This window comes from Trichoplusia ni, chromosome 6 (assembly GCF_003590095.1).
Source record: "Trichoplusia ni isolate ovarian cell line Hi5 chromosome 6, tn1, whole genome shotgun sequence".
Taxonomy (NCBI): domain Eukaryota; kingdom Metazoa; phylum Arthropoda; class Insecta; order Lepidoptera; family Noctuidae; genus Trichoplusia; species Trichoplusia ni.
The window spans coordinates 11,720,256-11,737,992 of NC_039483.1; the positions used below are offsets into that span (position 1 = coordinate 11,720,256).

The 17,737-nt window shown below is 34.4% G+C and overlaps 2 protein-coding genes across 2 annotated transcripts; both read left to right on the forward strand.

Annotated features, from left to right (window-relative positions):
• The first annotated feature begins 2,421 nt into the window (after window positions 1-2,421).
• LOC113495075 (origin recognition complex subunit 3) lies at window positions 2,422-8,420 on the forward strand. Its single transcript, XM_026873670.1, has 12 exons — window positions 2,422-2,586; window positions 2,951-3,097; window positions 3,302-3,477; window positions 3,869-3,977; window positions 4,203-4,417; window positions 4,972-5,119; window positions 5,632-5,757; window positions 6,046-6,360; window positions 6,464-6,847; window positions 7,171-7,404; window positions 7,688-7,872; window positions 8,272-8,420. The coding sequence occupies exons 1-12, from the start codon at window positions 2,560-2,562 to the stop codon at window positions 8,366-8,368; spliced, it is 2,163 nt and encodes a 720-aa protein (XP_026729471.1). The 5' UTR covers window positions 2,422-2,559; the 3' UTR covers window positions 8,369-8,420.
• A 7,441-nt stretch (window positions 8,421-15,861) lies between these two features.
• Window positions 15,862-16,890, forward strand: LOC113494934 (larval cuticle protein 1-like). The gene is made up of 3 exons (XM_026873472.1): window positions 15,862-15,966; window positions 16,134-16,252; window positions 16,504-16,890. Exons 1-3 carry the CDS (start codon window positions 15,910-15,912, stop codon window positions 16,712-16,714), a joined length of 387 nt encoding a protein of 128 aa, XP_026729273.1. The 5' UTR covers window positions 15,862-15,909; the 3' UTR covers window positions 16,715-16,890.
• Window positions 16,891-17,737: the final 847 nt, after the last annotated feature.

A 17,737-nucleotide genomic window follows, 5' to 3' on the forward strand; every position in this document is an offset into this window, starting at 1 on the left:
TATGAATCCTTACGAAACAAGTAAATGCTTTTTTTGTTTGTGCTTTAAAATTGATATTATTTCGAAGTTAGTAATTTGAAAACTTGAAATTTACGTAAAAGCTCAAGTTTTTACTTGAGTTTAAAATGGATATATTGAGAAAAACTCCAGCCTAAAAATCGTGCTCGGTGTGTGAAATGTATCAATTTAAATCGTTGTAATGTGTTGCTCGTTCTTTCCTATACAATTTTAGAACAAGTCAAAAGGTCGCCTTTATGCGGACAGGGTATAATTACTATTTCAATTGGAATCTTTTTGCACTCAATCTTCCTTTAACTTTAAAAAAAATTGTACTACAAGCCTTCTAGATAGTACGTTCGTCTTTTTGAACTACACTAAATTCTAAACAAAATTCCGTAGTTGCTTGCATATTTTTACCTTTAGACCACCACATGTTAAAAAATCAAATACTTTTTATAGTTAATTATTCGAAAAAGATTCTCTAATGGATATTAGTAACTATAATAGTGATAATACATAGATCAACCTTTTTTTATTTATTTTTAATACGTGATCTGAAGTGTAAATATCTAAGTACCTACTCACAAAAAACATAGCTAATGCATAATGTTAGGTTTTGACTGTTATAAGTACCTACTTTTTATCGCCTGCATTACAACAGACAATAAATCATGTTTCTGTTACAAGCTATGTTGTGCATTATTTTATAGATATCCTTCAAAGATTTTTTTTTTAAACCAAAGACTTTTTTTAATTTTTTTTTATTCATGTGCGGTGGAAATCCCCGCAAATAGCCGCATAACAGACCTGGCCGCGAAAATGTATACATTTTCCATTAAAGCGGCAGCAGCAGTAAGTATTGGAATAAACTGTTTTTATAAAAAAAAGAAAAACTCACTTTATAAAAGCCAGTACTAAAAAGCGAAAAATAAAATAAAATAAGTCGGTGTGAGCCTTATTTTGTACTCTTAGTTCTTTTTTATCAAAAATTTGAGTCTCTTGCACCGACTTTATAATAGGTACAGATTAGTAGGGCGTAGTGTGGCCGTAGATAGGTTTAAGTAGGTTTAATTGAGGTTTTACTCTTATATAAACTTAATAGCCTAAAATAATACAATATTCGATCTATTTGAACCAAATACTTAAATTCATTTTACCAAATTGTAGTCATTTGCGTCTCATGCGATGAAAATGTTGAGCTTTGTCGCTCAGAAAAGATCGAGAGTAAGCGGCGAGAATAGTCGACATATGAGTGGTGCTGCCGTTTATAAAATAATTTCTGTCAATAATGAAATCAAACACGGTAAGGCTCCTATTGCTTTCATCTTTCTTTCGTTGTATCAATGCCACGGGGTACGAATGAGGTGAATGAGATTAGCAACACAGGGTCGAGCGGCTGCATGAGACCGCACATTTAACTGAAAATCACAATAAATCTACCACCTACCTTGTACTTGGTCTAGTTAAGAGTGAAATTTTGGACGACCTCCGTGGTCGAGTGGCGTACGCACCGGTTTCAAGGTGTCGCTAGCTCTGAGGTCTCGGGTTCGATCCCCGATCGGGTCAATGTAAAAATTCACATTTGTACATTGTCTCGGGTCTGGGTGTTTGTGGTACCTTCGTTGTATCTGAATTCCATAACACAAGTGCTTGAGCAACTTACTTTGGGTTCAGAACAATGTATGTGATGTTGTCCGCATTTATTTATTTATTAATTTTATTTGTGAGTACAATAAAATTCGTAGATACTTATTTCAAATGCCGACTGCCAATTAAACACATAATGTGGATAATTGTATTTCTTCTTCCATACATAAATCATAAGGCGTAGCCTCATGGTCGGTCGTCGCTCGTTTGCAGCGACAAAACTGATCACGTGGCCCCATTTTAAATTTCCCGCATCTCGAAAAAGCGACAAAATATGGTCGCAGGAAAGGTAGCGATAAAGCTCAAAATGTTGAGCTTTGTCGTTGGGAAAAGATCATAGGTAATTAATACACTATAGAATAGAGAAAAGAAAAGAAAAACGATCGAGAGTGAGCGGCAAGATAAGTCGATACGAAAGTGGAACTGTAACGGTCTCTAAATTAATTCCCGTAAATAAAGGAATCGAAAAAAAAACCACATGCAATCCTTCATTTGTATCACTGCCACGGGGTACGAATGAGGTTGGGAAATAAGTAACACAGGGTCGCATCCTGCAAACGAGCGACCAGCGACTGCACGAAGCAGCGACTTTTCGAGTCGCGGGAAATTTAAAAATGGGGTCACTTGATCAAATTTCTTGCTGCAAACGAGCGACTAGCGATTCATGAGACCACGCCTATATAGTCAACCTTGTTTTATTTCGCTGGTTGAAAAACTACAGACTGGCAACATTTGTTTTTTATTTTTGACACGGTCAAGTATTGACAGTAAAACTGTCTATGTCAAATTGACAGCCGCGCGTTTACCCGCGCTTCGAAGGAAGCTTTGACTCTGCCAGCTGCCTACAAAACTGCTGAAGCAGCTAACTTCTATTTATGAATTCTCGAATATTTTTCTGTAAATTGAGCGAATATGGATACTACCGCTTCTGTTTCTAAGGTAATTACATGTGTTCCTTTAAGATAGTTAGCTTTATGATTGTTGTTGAAAGTAACAAAACTATTGTTTATTTTGTTTTCTATAAAGTTACATAGTAGTCTTAAGTCGTATGAACTTACAGTTTCCCACAAAACAGTATAAACAGTTTGATTCTGAGATCAATATATATAGTAATTTGTATAAAATTTGTTTATTAAGTGCTTTTAAAGTAAGCAAAAATAGCATAACTAGCGTAAAATGTATAATTTTATGGAAAACACTTCATGTCAATTATTTATCCATTCATTGTTTTTTTATTAGTAGCCCTATTGTTTTCATCTTATTCCTTCTTCTTCATACTTCTATATTCATTCTAAAATTCCAGGGAGTTTTTCTGTTTACAAATGGCTTTAAAAAAGGTAAAGGCAACAAAAAGAAGACTGGACGGCCTTTGTTTGAGAAAATTTTTTTGAAAGAACTTTGGTATGAAACTTATAAACAAAATTGGAGTTACATTGAACAGCAATTGCAGGTAATTAGTTACAAGAGGTTTTAGGAAGCTTTATGAGCACAAATTAGTAGATGAAATTGTTGAAATAGCCTAACTCTTCTCTTGTTTATCTATAAAATACTATTCCTGCAGTCAGAAATCTTATCATTGTGTCAGCCGGTAATTTAAGACCATTCATGGCACAGTTAAAGAACACTTAGTAATAAAATAATAATAAATTTTCAGGAACTCCATCACAAATCATACAGTGTATTATTAAATGATGTAGTGGATTACATAAAGCACAGTAGTACTACTGAGAATTCAACTCTAGAAGGAGTTATACCAAGTGCCACACTTCTAACTGGAGTCAATCAACCAGACCATGTTTCACAATTCACAGCACTTATAGATATTATAAGGTAAATTGTATTGCTATGTTTTGTAGGTATCTCATGTGAACACACATGAAATAAACATGGTAGTATTCTTACCCTGAATGATAGTTACTTAACCAATTTGTGGACTCAACACCTGCATGTGATGTGTTTGTTAGTGAAAAGAGGTTATTTTTTGTCTTATGCTTAAACTTTTGTGAGAGAGCTGATTCCTCAGAGGTTAATTTTGTAAGTAGTTATTATTGTGATGATTTTTATGTTTAATTTGAACTTTTTTATGTGTATTATTTTTTAACTGGTATTTTTACTTTCTTTGTTTGGATGTACGTTTTCCTTGGTGTTATACTGTCTCTTCAAATAAATAAATACCAAAACTTATTTTTTAAATAATGTTAATACTGCTGTTTAATTTCAGAGATGAAGTGACACCTCATGTTGCATTAGTGAACTCACAAGATGCACCCAGTATCAAACATTTGGTGGAAAATACAGTTTGGCAGCTGATTAATGGAAACAAGGCTTTGGTAAACTTTATTTAATTTAATATAAAAAACAATGAGATTGTAAAATGTACAAGAGTGCTTTTCATTTTATAAGACTTTACTATACTTACAACCACTTCTGCTTGCAGTGTGTGACTTGCTGAAGTTGATAAAATAAAAAATCCTTAATTTGTCCTATCTGCATATTAATATCAACTTTAAAGAAAAATATTGTAAATTATTTTAATTATCAACTTAATGTTTCAGGAAAATTATGATGATGAAGTTGAACACATCTCTCCTACAAAGAAACTAAGGAAAAGTCAATGCACTATGAAAGCTCTTAAGAATTGGTATGCTAGGTACGAAAGTCCTGTAAAGAAGAAGCCATCAAATCAAACAAAAAAACCATTGGTTATAATTATACCAGACTTTGAAAGCTTCAACTGTAATGTTTTGCAAGACTTTGTTATGATTGTGAGGTAATTGTACCATTGAATTGTTTCTGTTCCTTCAAGAGGTTACAGCCATTGTAAACGTATAATGGATTCGTGAAAACAGTGTTGTCTAGATAACAGTTAGACTAAGTCAGAATTTTAGATTTCTTGAACAAAACAAAACCACTTCTACATTTTGATAAACATGAAGATCAATAATAAAATGTGCCTTTATGATATCACATAGCAACAAATCTTCATTCATTGTTTTTGTAATTTGTTAGTGAAATTGCTAATAACTTACACAATTTTTTTTAACATTATTAAATGATGTCAGTTCGACTCGCGATCCCGCCGCGTCTGCTCATGATTAAGGACTCCGGTTGGGTCCGAAACTAGTCGGGCACCCCCGATAAATACGCGTGAGTAAACTGTTACATCATTTAATAATGAATCAGTCTTACGATAGTTATTATAAAAAAAAAATAACACTTGTTTATTATAATGATTTTGAGTGTTCAGTCCTCATTTGCCATAATATTTTTTTTTCTGTGTTAGTTATTACAATGAAAAATAACCATACATATTTTCCTTTCTAGTTCTTATGTTTCAACAATGCCGATAGTGCTAGTGTTTGGTGTGGCGACGTCAGTATCCGCTCTTCATAAGTCTTTTCCTTACCACGTGTCATCAAAACTCCTGATCAAAGTGTTCCATTCACATTCGTCAGCTGTTTACATGAATCAGGTAAGAAGCATTTGTAATAACATAATTTTTACGTGAAGTTCGCATCACATTTTTAAAAATGCTGTGATGACTTTACAGGGCCCCAATTCTGCTATTTACAATGGCCGACAAATGAATGAAATTTGACATAAAATAACAATTTTCGTATTCTCTTGAGCAGTTTTCTATACAATAATTGAAAATTCAGTGCGGGACAGTACACTCAAGGTCGATACAATGTTATGTTCCAATTATTATACTGGCAAAATGCTAAAGAGAATGGAATAATTTAATTCAATTGCCATTCATTCGTCGGCCATCGTAAAATAGCAGAATCGGGGCCCAGATCTGTGTCTGAATATTTGTATTCTCAAAGTTGGATCATACTTGACCCGGAAATATTCCTTTGCTCACTACTTACGTTGTAGTGATTAGTACCAGTTCCAATACCATTGTTGTTGGTTGCTTACATTAGTTTGTTAGAAATCAATTTTTATTATATCCTCAATGTAAATAATATGTTTTATTTTCAGGTCTTGGAAGATATTTTCCTGACGCACACTTGTCCATTCCAATTATCAGGCAAAGCCTTTGAATTATTGACGGACGTTTTTCTTTTCTACGATTTTTCTGTTACAGGCCTTATACAGAGTATTAAGGTAGTTATTGTTTATAGTATTAGGCTATGAAGGTATTTTATAAATTTAGATATTTTTATCTAAATATTTTTATCTTTTTTTGTTGCATGCTGTCATAAGGTGTGATGCTGTAAGTACATTCTTAATAAGAGTTCCTTTAGACTTGTTTGGTACACTTGTTTTTGAACTGTTGACTTGTGTATCTACCAATGTATTGTATAAAATATACATAGTTGTTAGAATATAATATTATTCAATTAACATTTACAAACAAGTGCTTAATTTAGTAACTTTAGTTTTTATTTCCAGTATTGCATGATGGAGCATTTTTATGGCGACAATTTGAAATCGCTTTGTTGTGACAGAGACCAAGTAGAAGATTTAATTATGAAGTTCAGTGCAGAAGATCTCGAAAACATTCGACAGTTGATGTCATTCAGGCCATTTTTAGAACAACAAGATTGTAGAACTAAGATAAAACTTTTTGAAGACAATAACTTCTTTAGAGAAGCCCTGTACCAGGAGATGGATAGACACCATGACTATTTGTACAGCTTCTATATGTGTTTAAGACTGCTATGTGTATTTGTAAAAGATTTGCCAAAGAGTATGCTGGGGAGAACTGTAAGTTCCATAGTTTAGTACCTTACTAATAATACCTACATTTAATTATTAATGTGTAATGCCCTTTCTTTAATTTAACCGGTAAAAAATACTTGTTTCACAGGTAAGGGAGATTTATACGAGATGCTCAGCAGAGTGTGTCACAGACACTCCAGCATTTAAAGACTGCATGCAACTATTGAAATTTCAGTCTCAATTTAAATTGGTTGAAAGTATCAAAAATGCATTAAAGATTATCAACTCATACTTACAAGTTGTATCGCCCGTCAAACCGCTCCGAACATCGCCGATTAAGAACAACTTGAACAATATGTCTCTAAATGATGATCTGGGACAAAATTTTGTAAAATCGTTAAGAGTACATTTGCTTACCTTTTTGAGACAAATCGAAAATGCCAATACAGAGACTACTGTACTAACAAATATTTCACCTGAGGCGGATGCCAATGATGAGAATGTGCCGGGCAATAGGTATAAGCTAAAGGAGGTAAGATTTGATTAAGGAAATGACAAACATTTTGTAAAAAGATATTTTAAAAAATACGGTTCCCGCACCAAGGATGTACCGAGTTTCCACGAATATTCAAGTCACATGCGCACAAACACCGTGATTCAGACCAAGCATTCGTGGATATAAATGATCCCCTAATACAAGAAGTGTTTATGTGATCTAAGAATTTGGCGTGGTGATCTACACTAACAGTGCATTCGTATTACAATTTCAAAGACAGTGAGAAATCGATCATAAAATAATAATGCAACTGCAATTCATACAGCCTGTAATTATATAAATGTTTGTGTTTATTTTAGAAATTGTTAAAAGCAACGCGAGTGGATCGCGTGCAATCTGAGTTTGAGATGGTTCGTTCCCGTTTCGTCAGTTACTTGGAGGATATGTTCAGCAAGGGCTTGCAGTCTGCGCGTACGCAGCCCTTCCACGAGATTCTGTTCTTCACAGACGTGTCCAACGTCAGAAAGCATATTATCGGATCACCGCGTGGAGCCGTACACACAGCTCTTAGTAATCCCGTACATTATCTACAGGTTTGTAAAAAATGTATGTTTTTAATCCTTAGGCTTAGGTCTACTACTACTTAATGTAAAAAAACAAATTAGGCTACTGTACGCATACAAGTGTGAAAGCCGGCCTACACAGTAGACGGTGTAGAGCGTAACTCTTTCCCGTAACTAACACATTCCTACATTAGGAGGTTGCTTAATAAGTATGGCAATAAGGGAAAAGAGTAAAATAAAGTTACCTGTCTAACAAAATAACAATTTCAGACAGTTTTTTTTCGTTTATTCTAATTTCGATTATCTTTGTCAGTGCTCATGCTGTCACTTGCCGTCATCAGACAGCGTTATAGACACACTGCCCGACGTGTGTCTAGCATACAAGCTACATCGCGAGTGCGGCATGTACATAAACCTGTATGACTGGTTGCAAGCCTTCGCGACTGTGCTGCATCCTGACGAAGAAGATGATCAGCGGCACCAGCATCCGCTTACTCAGTGAGTGTGTTATTATTATTAATAGAATTCTAGATTATAGGATTTGTGTGGAAACAAAAACTTCTCAACAACTTCAAGAACTACGGACTGGATGAACCAATTTTATTGATTCTCATTTAACGGCTTATTCTCCATGTAACGAATGTTTATCAGTTGGCCAGTTGGATCATTAGTTTTTATTAGTCTTAAAAAAAGTGTTTTTTATTTAAGACTTTTCAAGCTAACCTAGTAGAAAGTGTTAAATTTGATATTTTCTGTTTCTGTTTTTGATGTTTGCTTTTTGGGTTAAATATAGCAATATTTTTCCTAGTGTCGGGTCTAATTTGTGCATTAATCCGTAGCATCACAATATATTGTATTGACTTATTTGGATTAATTTTCATCATATTTTTTTTTCAGACTAAGGTTTACACGGGCTGTAGCTGAATTACAATTCCTCGGCTTTATAAAGTCCTACAAAAGAAAAACGGATCATGTTATGCGATTAACGTGGTGATCTTGTTCCTCACAATTTTTATTTATTGATTATAATACGTTTAATAAAAAAATGTCTTGTTTTTATTTTGCATGTCTCATCAAAATCAATTTTGCCATAAAATTGAGTTCGGCAAATCGGCAAACAAAAATCGAAATCAAATTCTTCAATGAGTTTTAAAGTCTTATTTCCTACTAAATATTGTGAATATTAATTTTATTATGATCATTAATTTATTTTTTTAAGTTTCTGCAAGTAGGTAAGTATGATAAATATATTTAGTACAAACAACAACTTTTTCTTAATTCCCTAAAATTTATGTATTAATCTATCAAATAACAAGCTCTGAAATATAACAGTTGCAAATCCCAAACCAACCAAATCGTTGGGTTTAGTTAAATTAATTAAACTCATTATTAATTATTAATTAAATTCTTTAAAACTTCAAAAATACGCAGACAGACCTGTAAAAACTATTTAATATTCACATCAACATAACAAAATTAAAAAACGGGGATGATGTCCGTGCATGAAAAACCCCTATTGATTGATGCGGATGCAGCTGCTCAAACCCATGCGGAAGCCCTGCATTAGCCTATGCGACATCACTTTTGGTATATCTCCTCAAATTAGCAGTACACAAAAAGGCATTACACTTATTTTAAGTGTATCTCTTAGATTGCACAGCTTTATAAACTATAAAAAACACCAAATGATTGTTATGGAACCGATTGTCGTACACTAAGCGCCCCTCGGATATGTTGGGTTCACGCAGTAGACTATATAAATATTAAAAATCTTTTGACACGCTTTGTATTAATAATTAATTTTATTTAAAAAATGAGTTATTAAACTTATAGTTGGGTTGGGTGCTGTTCTAGAAAGTGGTACAAAGGAAATGGTTAGCAGACCGACCAGTTAACAATTGACCGGTGTAACTTTACACAGCCGAATGACGTAATAACATAGCGACTTTATTATGATAAAGAGCAGATAAAAAAATCTGAGGTTAAGAGAACAAAACGGCTTTTAGAAACTTCGAAGATGACACTGGAGTGATTTATTAAATCATAGATAGACGTGATAGAAATAATGGAGGTTCATGGTTAGATTCGCTTAAGTAGATGATTGCAACCATCGAACATGAATAAGATTGCCAAATGGTCAAATGCTGCGCATTGAACGACCTTAGTAGGTAATACTAAGAAATGGTGTCGTTTCATGATGTGCCTAATTTTATGAACTGGCGACGACATTCACACACGTTCATGTTTGTACAAACAATAAGAAGTAGGTCTTTCTCGGAGTTCATGACGTATTGCAAAACCTTAAACTTCTGCAACATAACAAACAAGGTTTTTTGATAGATGGAGCAACCGCGTATTACGTTGACATTTATTGACTAAGTAGATATGTACCAAGATTTTTTTTGAGCGTTGAATCTGTACGTTGTTGCATTTAATTGTTTTTATATCTGGCTATCTACCTAAAATAAACATTACCAATCGCAGAAAAGGTGACATCGGTAATAAAACGAGAGAAGTTATTAGATAGATACTATAACGTTTGTTTGAACCTACATAATAATAATTAAATTACCTGCTTTTACTGAAAATGGGATCAAGATTTACTTAAAGTAAACGTCGGAAGGTCTGCTGTGGCTTTAACCAGTAAGAGTCCGCCACAACTCTTCGCCTTTCCCAGGGAAAAGAAAGAGGGTAGGATAAATTGATAGGGCCTACCTAGCAATCTAAACTAATAATAAGATTGATTTCGAACGCGATTTTTTGTAAATTAAAAACAATAATTGAAAAAGCTTGAATTAACGAATATATTCATTTTATATATTGTCATCTTCCAATTAGTGTTTTTATTTGTATGCAATAAGGAAACCAAACTTCGTATAGACGTAAAACTGTTTATAAAACCTCTTGACATGAATATTTGTCTGGTCTTGTGTGTGCAAGTACTTACGTATATAATACGTTTTTTTATGTGAATATCGGTAATATTTAGCTTACGTAAAGATAAATGTCTTATTTTTGTTCCAATGAATGAGGATTTTTATGCAGATCTTGCGTGGCATTTAAAAAGTTATTAACAGACTCGTTAGTTATATTATTAAAATATTGAATAAATGATTAAGTAAATAAGTTTATGTTTCAAATTGACACAGTTGGACCTAGCGTAACTACTTACAGAGGGACTACGTCATTTCCGTGAGGGTCGAAGTTTTTGAAAAAAAATATTAGGCAACCTACAATTTTTCTTTTGTCTATATTTTTTAAGCAAACTTCTTACAAACAAAACAAGTGATAGGTATGCTATTAAGGTGGTAGGTACGCTTTGCTCTTCTACGTTTATTTTTGACTCGTTGGTAACTTATCCAGGGCTACGTCTTAGTTATTAACTTATGAAGACCTGAAACTCTCGATCAATATATTTTCTTACAGTTTTATGTTATAAATTTTTCATAAGAAGTTTTTTATTTACCTCGTAAAAACACTTTCACTCGTTTTTAATTTTCGTTTTCCCACTTACCTAGGGAACTTGCAGCCATAAGGATTTGACGACCTCCGTATTACACTAGAACCATCGGAGTTCTGTATATTTACCGATAATTATTTAAGCGGTAATAGCTCTGTATAAAGAGGCTATTTCCCAGAATTAAATGATTTCGTAATCCGACGTAAACTGTCGCGACGGTCAAGGTTAAATGAATATTTAAGCTCGCCATAATTCCGCGAGACGAGCCAATAATTCCGTTTTTCTTTGTAGTGTGGGACTCCCCAACGTTTGTGCTTTTCTGCGATACTAATTGAAGCTCTGATAGCTGATAGAGAGTTCACGAGGTTTTCCACGGGTGAAAAGGATACGTAAATCCCACTGTGCTACATACCCGGTTACCTACTTATTCCGATTTTTCTCAATTGAAAGATGTAAGCATAATAATATCGTAGTCGTATATTTGGTACCATCTGTCCTCCCAAATATACATGTTAATTACGTAAATATCCTTAGCAGAGGTCTATTGAAAGTCTAATTTGTCGATTGTGTATAAAACTATTGACCATCAGACAGTTAACGATGAGTCTTAAAATATGCACATGAACCTGAACCATGAACTTGATTGCCCAACTTTTACTTTGGTCGAAAACAACATAATTATTGAAATGTTTCTAGCGTTACTGTACACTTCGTTGAAATGAAACAAATCGAAAGCTAAGTTGTCAGTATTTTCTTGTTCTCAGAATAATTTCTTGTAATCCTAGAATGTTATGTTCCATCATGTATTAGATCAGATATTAAAAAGAATTTTCTTTATCCCAGTATTCTTCCTCTCTACGATCTTCCAAATAGCGTATCTATTATTAATAAACCTCTTTTATAGTGCTCTATCAATTTAACAATAGATAGATACTTATGCTAAAATCCGATTTTTACCTAAAATTAAAAAAGTACCTTCACGAATATCTTATTATCATTTTGCATATTTAAAATACGACAGCCGGTTTTGTCTTCCTAATTTCTCAGTATTTTGAATAATCATCCAAACCAGACTACAAGTGGGTGATTTTATATTAAATAAACCTGTTTTCCTTGTTGTTCGAGAATTTTCTTGTTATATTTCTGCTTTATTTAAAAAATGTATGATTTTTTTTATATCATTTTAGAAGGTAGGCCAGCTAACAGAGCTAATAAATGACACATTTATAATTTTCGGCTCTACTCAATTTTCAGATCAGACCTTGCTTTAGATGATTCCTCTGCCTGTCCCCTTTTATGTTCCTACGCTCTAATAATGCGTCAAGATGACAATACGAGACGATTAGACATATGATTGCTGTATGACCTCAAGCTCATAATTTTGATTGCTTATACAGTAAATTCGCAAGCAACATCGTGAATAATCGTGATCCTATATTAGGACAAGCTGTTGCTCGCTGCTTTGCTCGCCTAGTTGTCAGTTATAGCTGCAAAAAACACACACTCACATACTTTCGCTTTTATAACATATATGTGATATAAGAACCTAACAATCTAAATCAAAAAATACTTAGGTACCTACTTTTGCTGCCCCTTAGCACCATCTTAACTTCGAAATGGAGCTTTCAAGAGATACATAAATTAAATACAAGATAAAATTAAAACCCCTCGACCATGATCATGACAAATCATCTTTAGCAGGTTATTTTGCGGAGACTAAGTTTTAGTTGCGGATATTTGGATAACATTCCAAACTTTACATCCCACCACTTAAGAACACCCGCATATTATAATTAACCTGTCATAAAAAACAAACTAAATTGAAAAAGGCCATCCGTTCGGAATGATGCCACAGACTGATAGACATACCCTTCTTTTTGAGCCAGTAAAAAAGATCAGTAACATGAGTGCTTCAAGTATTTTTGCTAAAATTTATAAAACTACTATAATTACCGAAAACATTAAATTTTCAAAAGTCGGAGAAGGGTCTACAGATAATATTGTATTTACAGCTTTATAATTGATTAGCACTGGCAGATTATTTATTTCCATAAAAAAATATTAGATAATAGATATAAAAAAAAGATGAAAAATATTGATTTTTTGTTGCCACAGCTCCCTGTTTCGTACAGGTTTTTGGCAAGGCCGACAAAATGTAAAAATGGACATTACCTAATGACGAGACTACATCATTCGTATCTTATTAGAAAACATCTACAAAATATTCTGTGTTAAGTATATAATACGGTCAGTTTTTGTACTGTAAGGTGATATTTTAGACACTTAATATTGGTGTTTAGATTTATGCCACTCACATGTAAAGTAATGAGTCTAATTGTTTTTGTTTGAAAAACGCTTTTTGTACAGCTTATTAATGGGAATAAAATGAATTTTAACAAACATTAGTTGAGTTATTATGACCGGCTTAAATAGTTAACTTTGAACTTTATTAAAAAAATATTTTTAGCGTTTGATAGCGAACAAGTGTCCTTCCCCAGAGAACGGAATTAACAGTGAACAAGTTAAAAATAATCATGACGAATTTTATATCGTTAAGTTCTAAGTGTAATTTGGTTACATATTTGTCCAATAGATGGGTACCGAAGATATAACTTGCTTGACATGACACGGAGGCCTTGCTATTTAATTAGTAGTTAATAAAACACCGGCAATATACACATCCTCCTACCTGACTCTGTTGTAAAAAAACAAACCGACCTTGAATTATAATTTCACGGTATAAAGTATGGATCCGACCTCTGGAAAGGTTAAGAGCACATCACTTTTATTCGAGTCGTGCATACCTCGGGACAAGTTTTAGCCTATTTACACCTGTTTTTATTTTCAGACTAATAATATGCTTCTAGACTCCAGCCATTTTTTATTACTTGACCTTTTGAATATTAATTCTCTTTAATGCTCTTAGGTCGCCTTTGGTACTTGCTCGTTTTTTGTAATTGTTATTTTTAAATGATAATTAAGTATATGGAATCAAATGATGTGGAATTAATGACTCTAAACTTAACTCTTCTTAGGGACTCTACTTTTTAAGTTTAAATTTATTGCTATTAATAATATTATTTTCATGAAACTAACTTTCCTAAATAAACAAAACACTTTTGGTGATATTTACTTTCTGCAGGTATCCTTTAAACATATTATAAATATGTAAAAGGTAGTCTTTTATATGAAATTCAACGTGGGTACTTGTTCAGTTTGTATATTATTTTTACTGTTTGGCACATAACAATTTCTTTAGGGTAAAGATATTAAATATATTTCATTTTTACAACTCTTGCCTTGCAAGTTAGGTAGATAAACTTAAAGTTCAAAGTTTCAACTGATTTTTTATTCATTAGGATAATTTTATTTTTCATACGTATCAATTAATGGTAGGTATTGTAAAACAAATAAAAAAAGGCAGCCGTCGTAAAGCCAACACACGAGTGTATGTGTGGTTTTGGTAATACTTGAGTGCTGTACACATGTGTTGCAACTGTGTGGCATGTTGATGTGATCCTTCTGTCATTATAAGACCTTCAAATAAAATATTCGTAATACATTCTGTTGATTTGTAGTTGTTAGTATTTTTCTACGAATTTAACATTACAATACTGGTTTTTGATTCTTTTTATGTAGCTCTACTGGGGTTTTGTATATTATAGATTACTTCTTTCATTTTTTCCTCGGGAACTACTTAAGAAATCGGGATAAGCCTATGTTCTTTTCCATGTCAATGGCTATATGCATGCCAAATTTCACCCAAATCCGTTCAGCCGTTTTTGCGTTGCGATTGAGTAACAAACATCCACACATATTAAAGATATCAACTGGTATGCTTATTTTAAAAGTAAGTAACTATTTAATAGAGTTTATATACGATAATGTAGGTATGCAGATAACAAAAAGTCTTTGGACAGCTCCAACAGCTTTAACACCCTACTCTGGAGTTGTATTCGGGAGGCTCTGAAATACCATAGCGTGCCTCTCTACGTTCGCCGTATAGTAGGGACTTAATATCTGGAGGATAGGTGCGTTACTGCCCGGGGGAGCTCGCTCAGAGAAGCGGCGTTTATAGCCACGGCTGCGGTGTGGTTGTGAACCGCATCCGGCGCCTGGGCCTGGAGGTGGTCCTGAATCAGTCTGAACGTGTTTCATGGCCCCCAAGGGGCTCGGATATGCGTACAGTCCACCATGAAGTATCTGGGATTGATGCTCGACAGCCGATGGGAATTCGGACCGACTTCCGGCGGCTGGTACTCATGCTGAGGAGTGCGGCTTGCGCTCTCTCAACGTTGCTTCCCAATATGGGAAGCCCACCTGTAGGCGATTGTACGTAGGGATCGTGCGGTCCATGGTCCTGTATAGGGCCCCGTGTGGGTGATGGACCTGACGGCTAGACTCTCACCATCCGGCGTAATCTGCAGAGAGCGATGGCCGTCAGAGTCGTTCGCGGTTATCGCACGATATCCTACGAGGCGTGCAGCGCGATCTGCCGCTGCACCGGCCTCGAGTCAATTGGCTGGAGTCGCGAAATCGAGTAAACTATGAACACGTCATGCACAGTTAAAAAATATCTTATTTTATTCCCTTTATTGTACAGAATTCATATTTTTATACATTTCCGTCATACGGCTTTATTCTTTGGAATTCTGTAAAACTTCATCGTCGCCAAGTGATCACCATTGATGTTTGGCACTACTACTTCTACCTACTTATGGCAGAACTACTTAGAAAACTGTAGCTTAGACAGACCTTGTATTAATATATTAATTATTTTAATATTTAAACGTAATTTATGACGTACAAATGCACAATTGTTATTAACACCTCCCTAGTGTAACCGTACTGGTGGTCTAATTTTCTTCATTAATGCTAATTGATTCAATATTATTAGTATTAGATGCGTCTACACGTACGGGACGGTTAAGCACACTTAAACAGCGATTACCTACACATTCGCAAGCGCCTGCGAATGCATCGATGACCGAATCCGGAATATCGACATCAAATGTTTGTTTTACGCTGTCATTTGACATTACGTTACTTAGAGGAGAAATGTATAAAAGATTACGATGCCACAGCTAGAGCATCAGTTGCCCATCAGCCACGAACTAATCAAAATGAAATCGGTACGTTCAGTTCTCGTGTTGCATTTGTTTTACTATATTTACATTTGAAAATAATTTTAGCTTTTGTACCTTAAAATAAATGTGTCAGTGATGTTTTGGACCTTCGCTTGAATTGGGAGAACAAAGTACTAGATTATTTTTACTTCATAACTGTGATTTGTTCGCAGATCATCCTTGTTGCCCTCGCCCTCGTGGCCGTCGCCGCTGCCAGCCCCGTTGATAACCCACCCGCAGCCATCGTCCGGTCTGAATTCAACCAGGACCCTCAGGGCTCCTACAACTTCGGGTATGTACCAGTTTTACAAACATTTTCCACTATTAATCTATGCTGGAATATTATCTCAAAAGTTTTAAAACTAAGTAAAATTAATTTACTATAAAAATCAGTACGCTTGATGGAATTAACTTGAGTGTCACATACTTATTATTAAACAGAGAATTTTTTGGGCAAATGTTTTACCGTGGCAAGACAGGCCGCAGGCAGGAATTTCAAGTACAAAAATGTTTAATAATATTGGTGTGATTTAATTTGTTTAGTTTCGAGTCTGATGACGGCATCTCCCGGTCGGAGACCGGTGAGCTTAAGGAAGCTCTTGATGAGGAGAACAAGCCCCACACCGTTGTCGTAGTCCGTGGCAGCTACAGCTACACCGACAAGGAAGGCAAGCCCGAGACCATCTCCTACTACGCTGACGAGACCGGCTACCACGCTGAGGGACCCTCCGTCCCCAAGCCCGTCGAGAACTAAGCTGCCCTGACCACTCACCGATGAATAACCGATATATTCTTAGATGATTACACGATGTACGAGCTCTGTGGCTCATTGTCACAACTCTCTGTTCTCTTTAATACTTGACGCTCACTGCCATTTTTTATTGTTGTTTTGATGACGATACATGATTAAAAGTTCAATTGAATTTTAAACGTTGTGTGATTGAATCCGCCGCCAACTTTGGATGGAGTTTTTTCATTTTAGTCTTTGTCCTAAAATAATCCAAGAACACAAGAATTGATGCAACTGACTTATCGTTTTCATTGTTTAGTAAATATACTACAGAGGACCTAGTATTATATACTTAGGCCTCGGCTTAAGTTTATGATAGTACTTTGGAATGGGGTTTTTTAACTAACTCCCTCGATTTTATTCCGGGAATCAATGTAACTTCATTTTATAATTTTGATGTTCTGCCTCGCTTTTGATAATAGGCATATCTGCATTTAAATATAAATGCTTCTAGCACTCACATAACACTTTTTTATAACTATTTAAAGGTATAAAGTTGATAACAAATTATTATACGGTTGAAGTAAGGATAAAACTGATCCGCGATAGTCTGCGGATACGTTTCTGACAACTTTTGGTAATAGGGTACAGAGAAGCCCTCCGGTGGTTAACTTAACCTTGAATGTTAACTGGGTCAAAATAAGGTAATACTACGAGGTGCCAATAGTTTAACCTACTTTAGGAGTTAATTTGAAAACTTATCACACAGTTCATTAAACGTTTTATGCCCTGTGGATAATAATATTAATAAAGATCGGTTCAAAACTGCAAAAGCTTACAAATTGCAAGTAGGTAAACATTTCAGTTATGAATATATATAAAAAGTAAGAAGATAGGTATTAAATATGTAATTTTTTTTATGCACAATATTTGACGTAATAAAGTAGGTAAGTAACATTTTTATTGCTTCTTTACCTATGTCTACTATAGTAATTTATTATAATATTTAATTTCACTATAATATCTAAAAAGTGTCTTATGGGTATA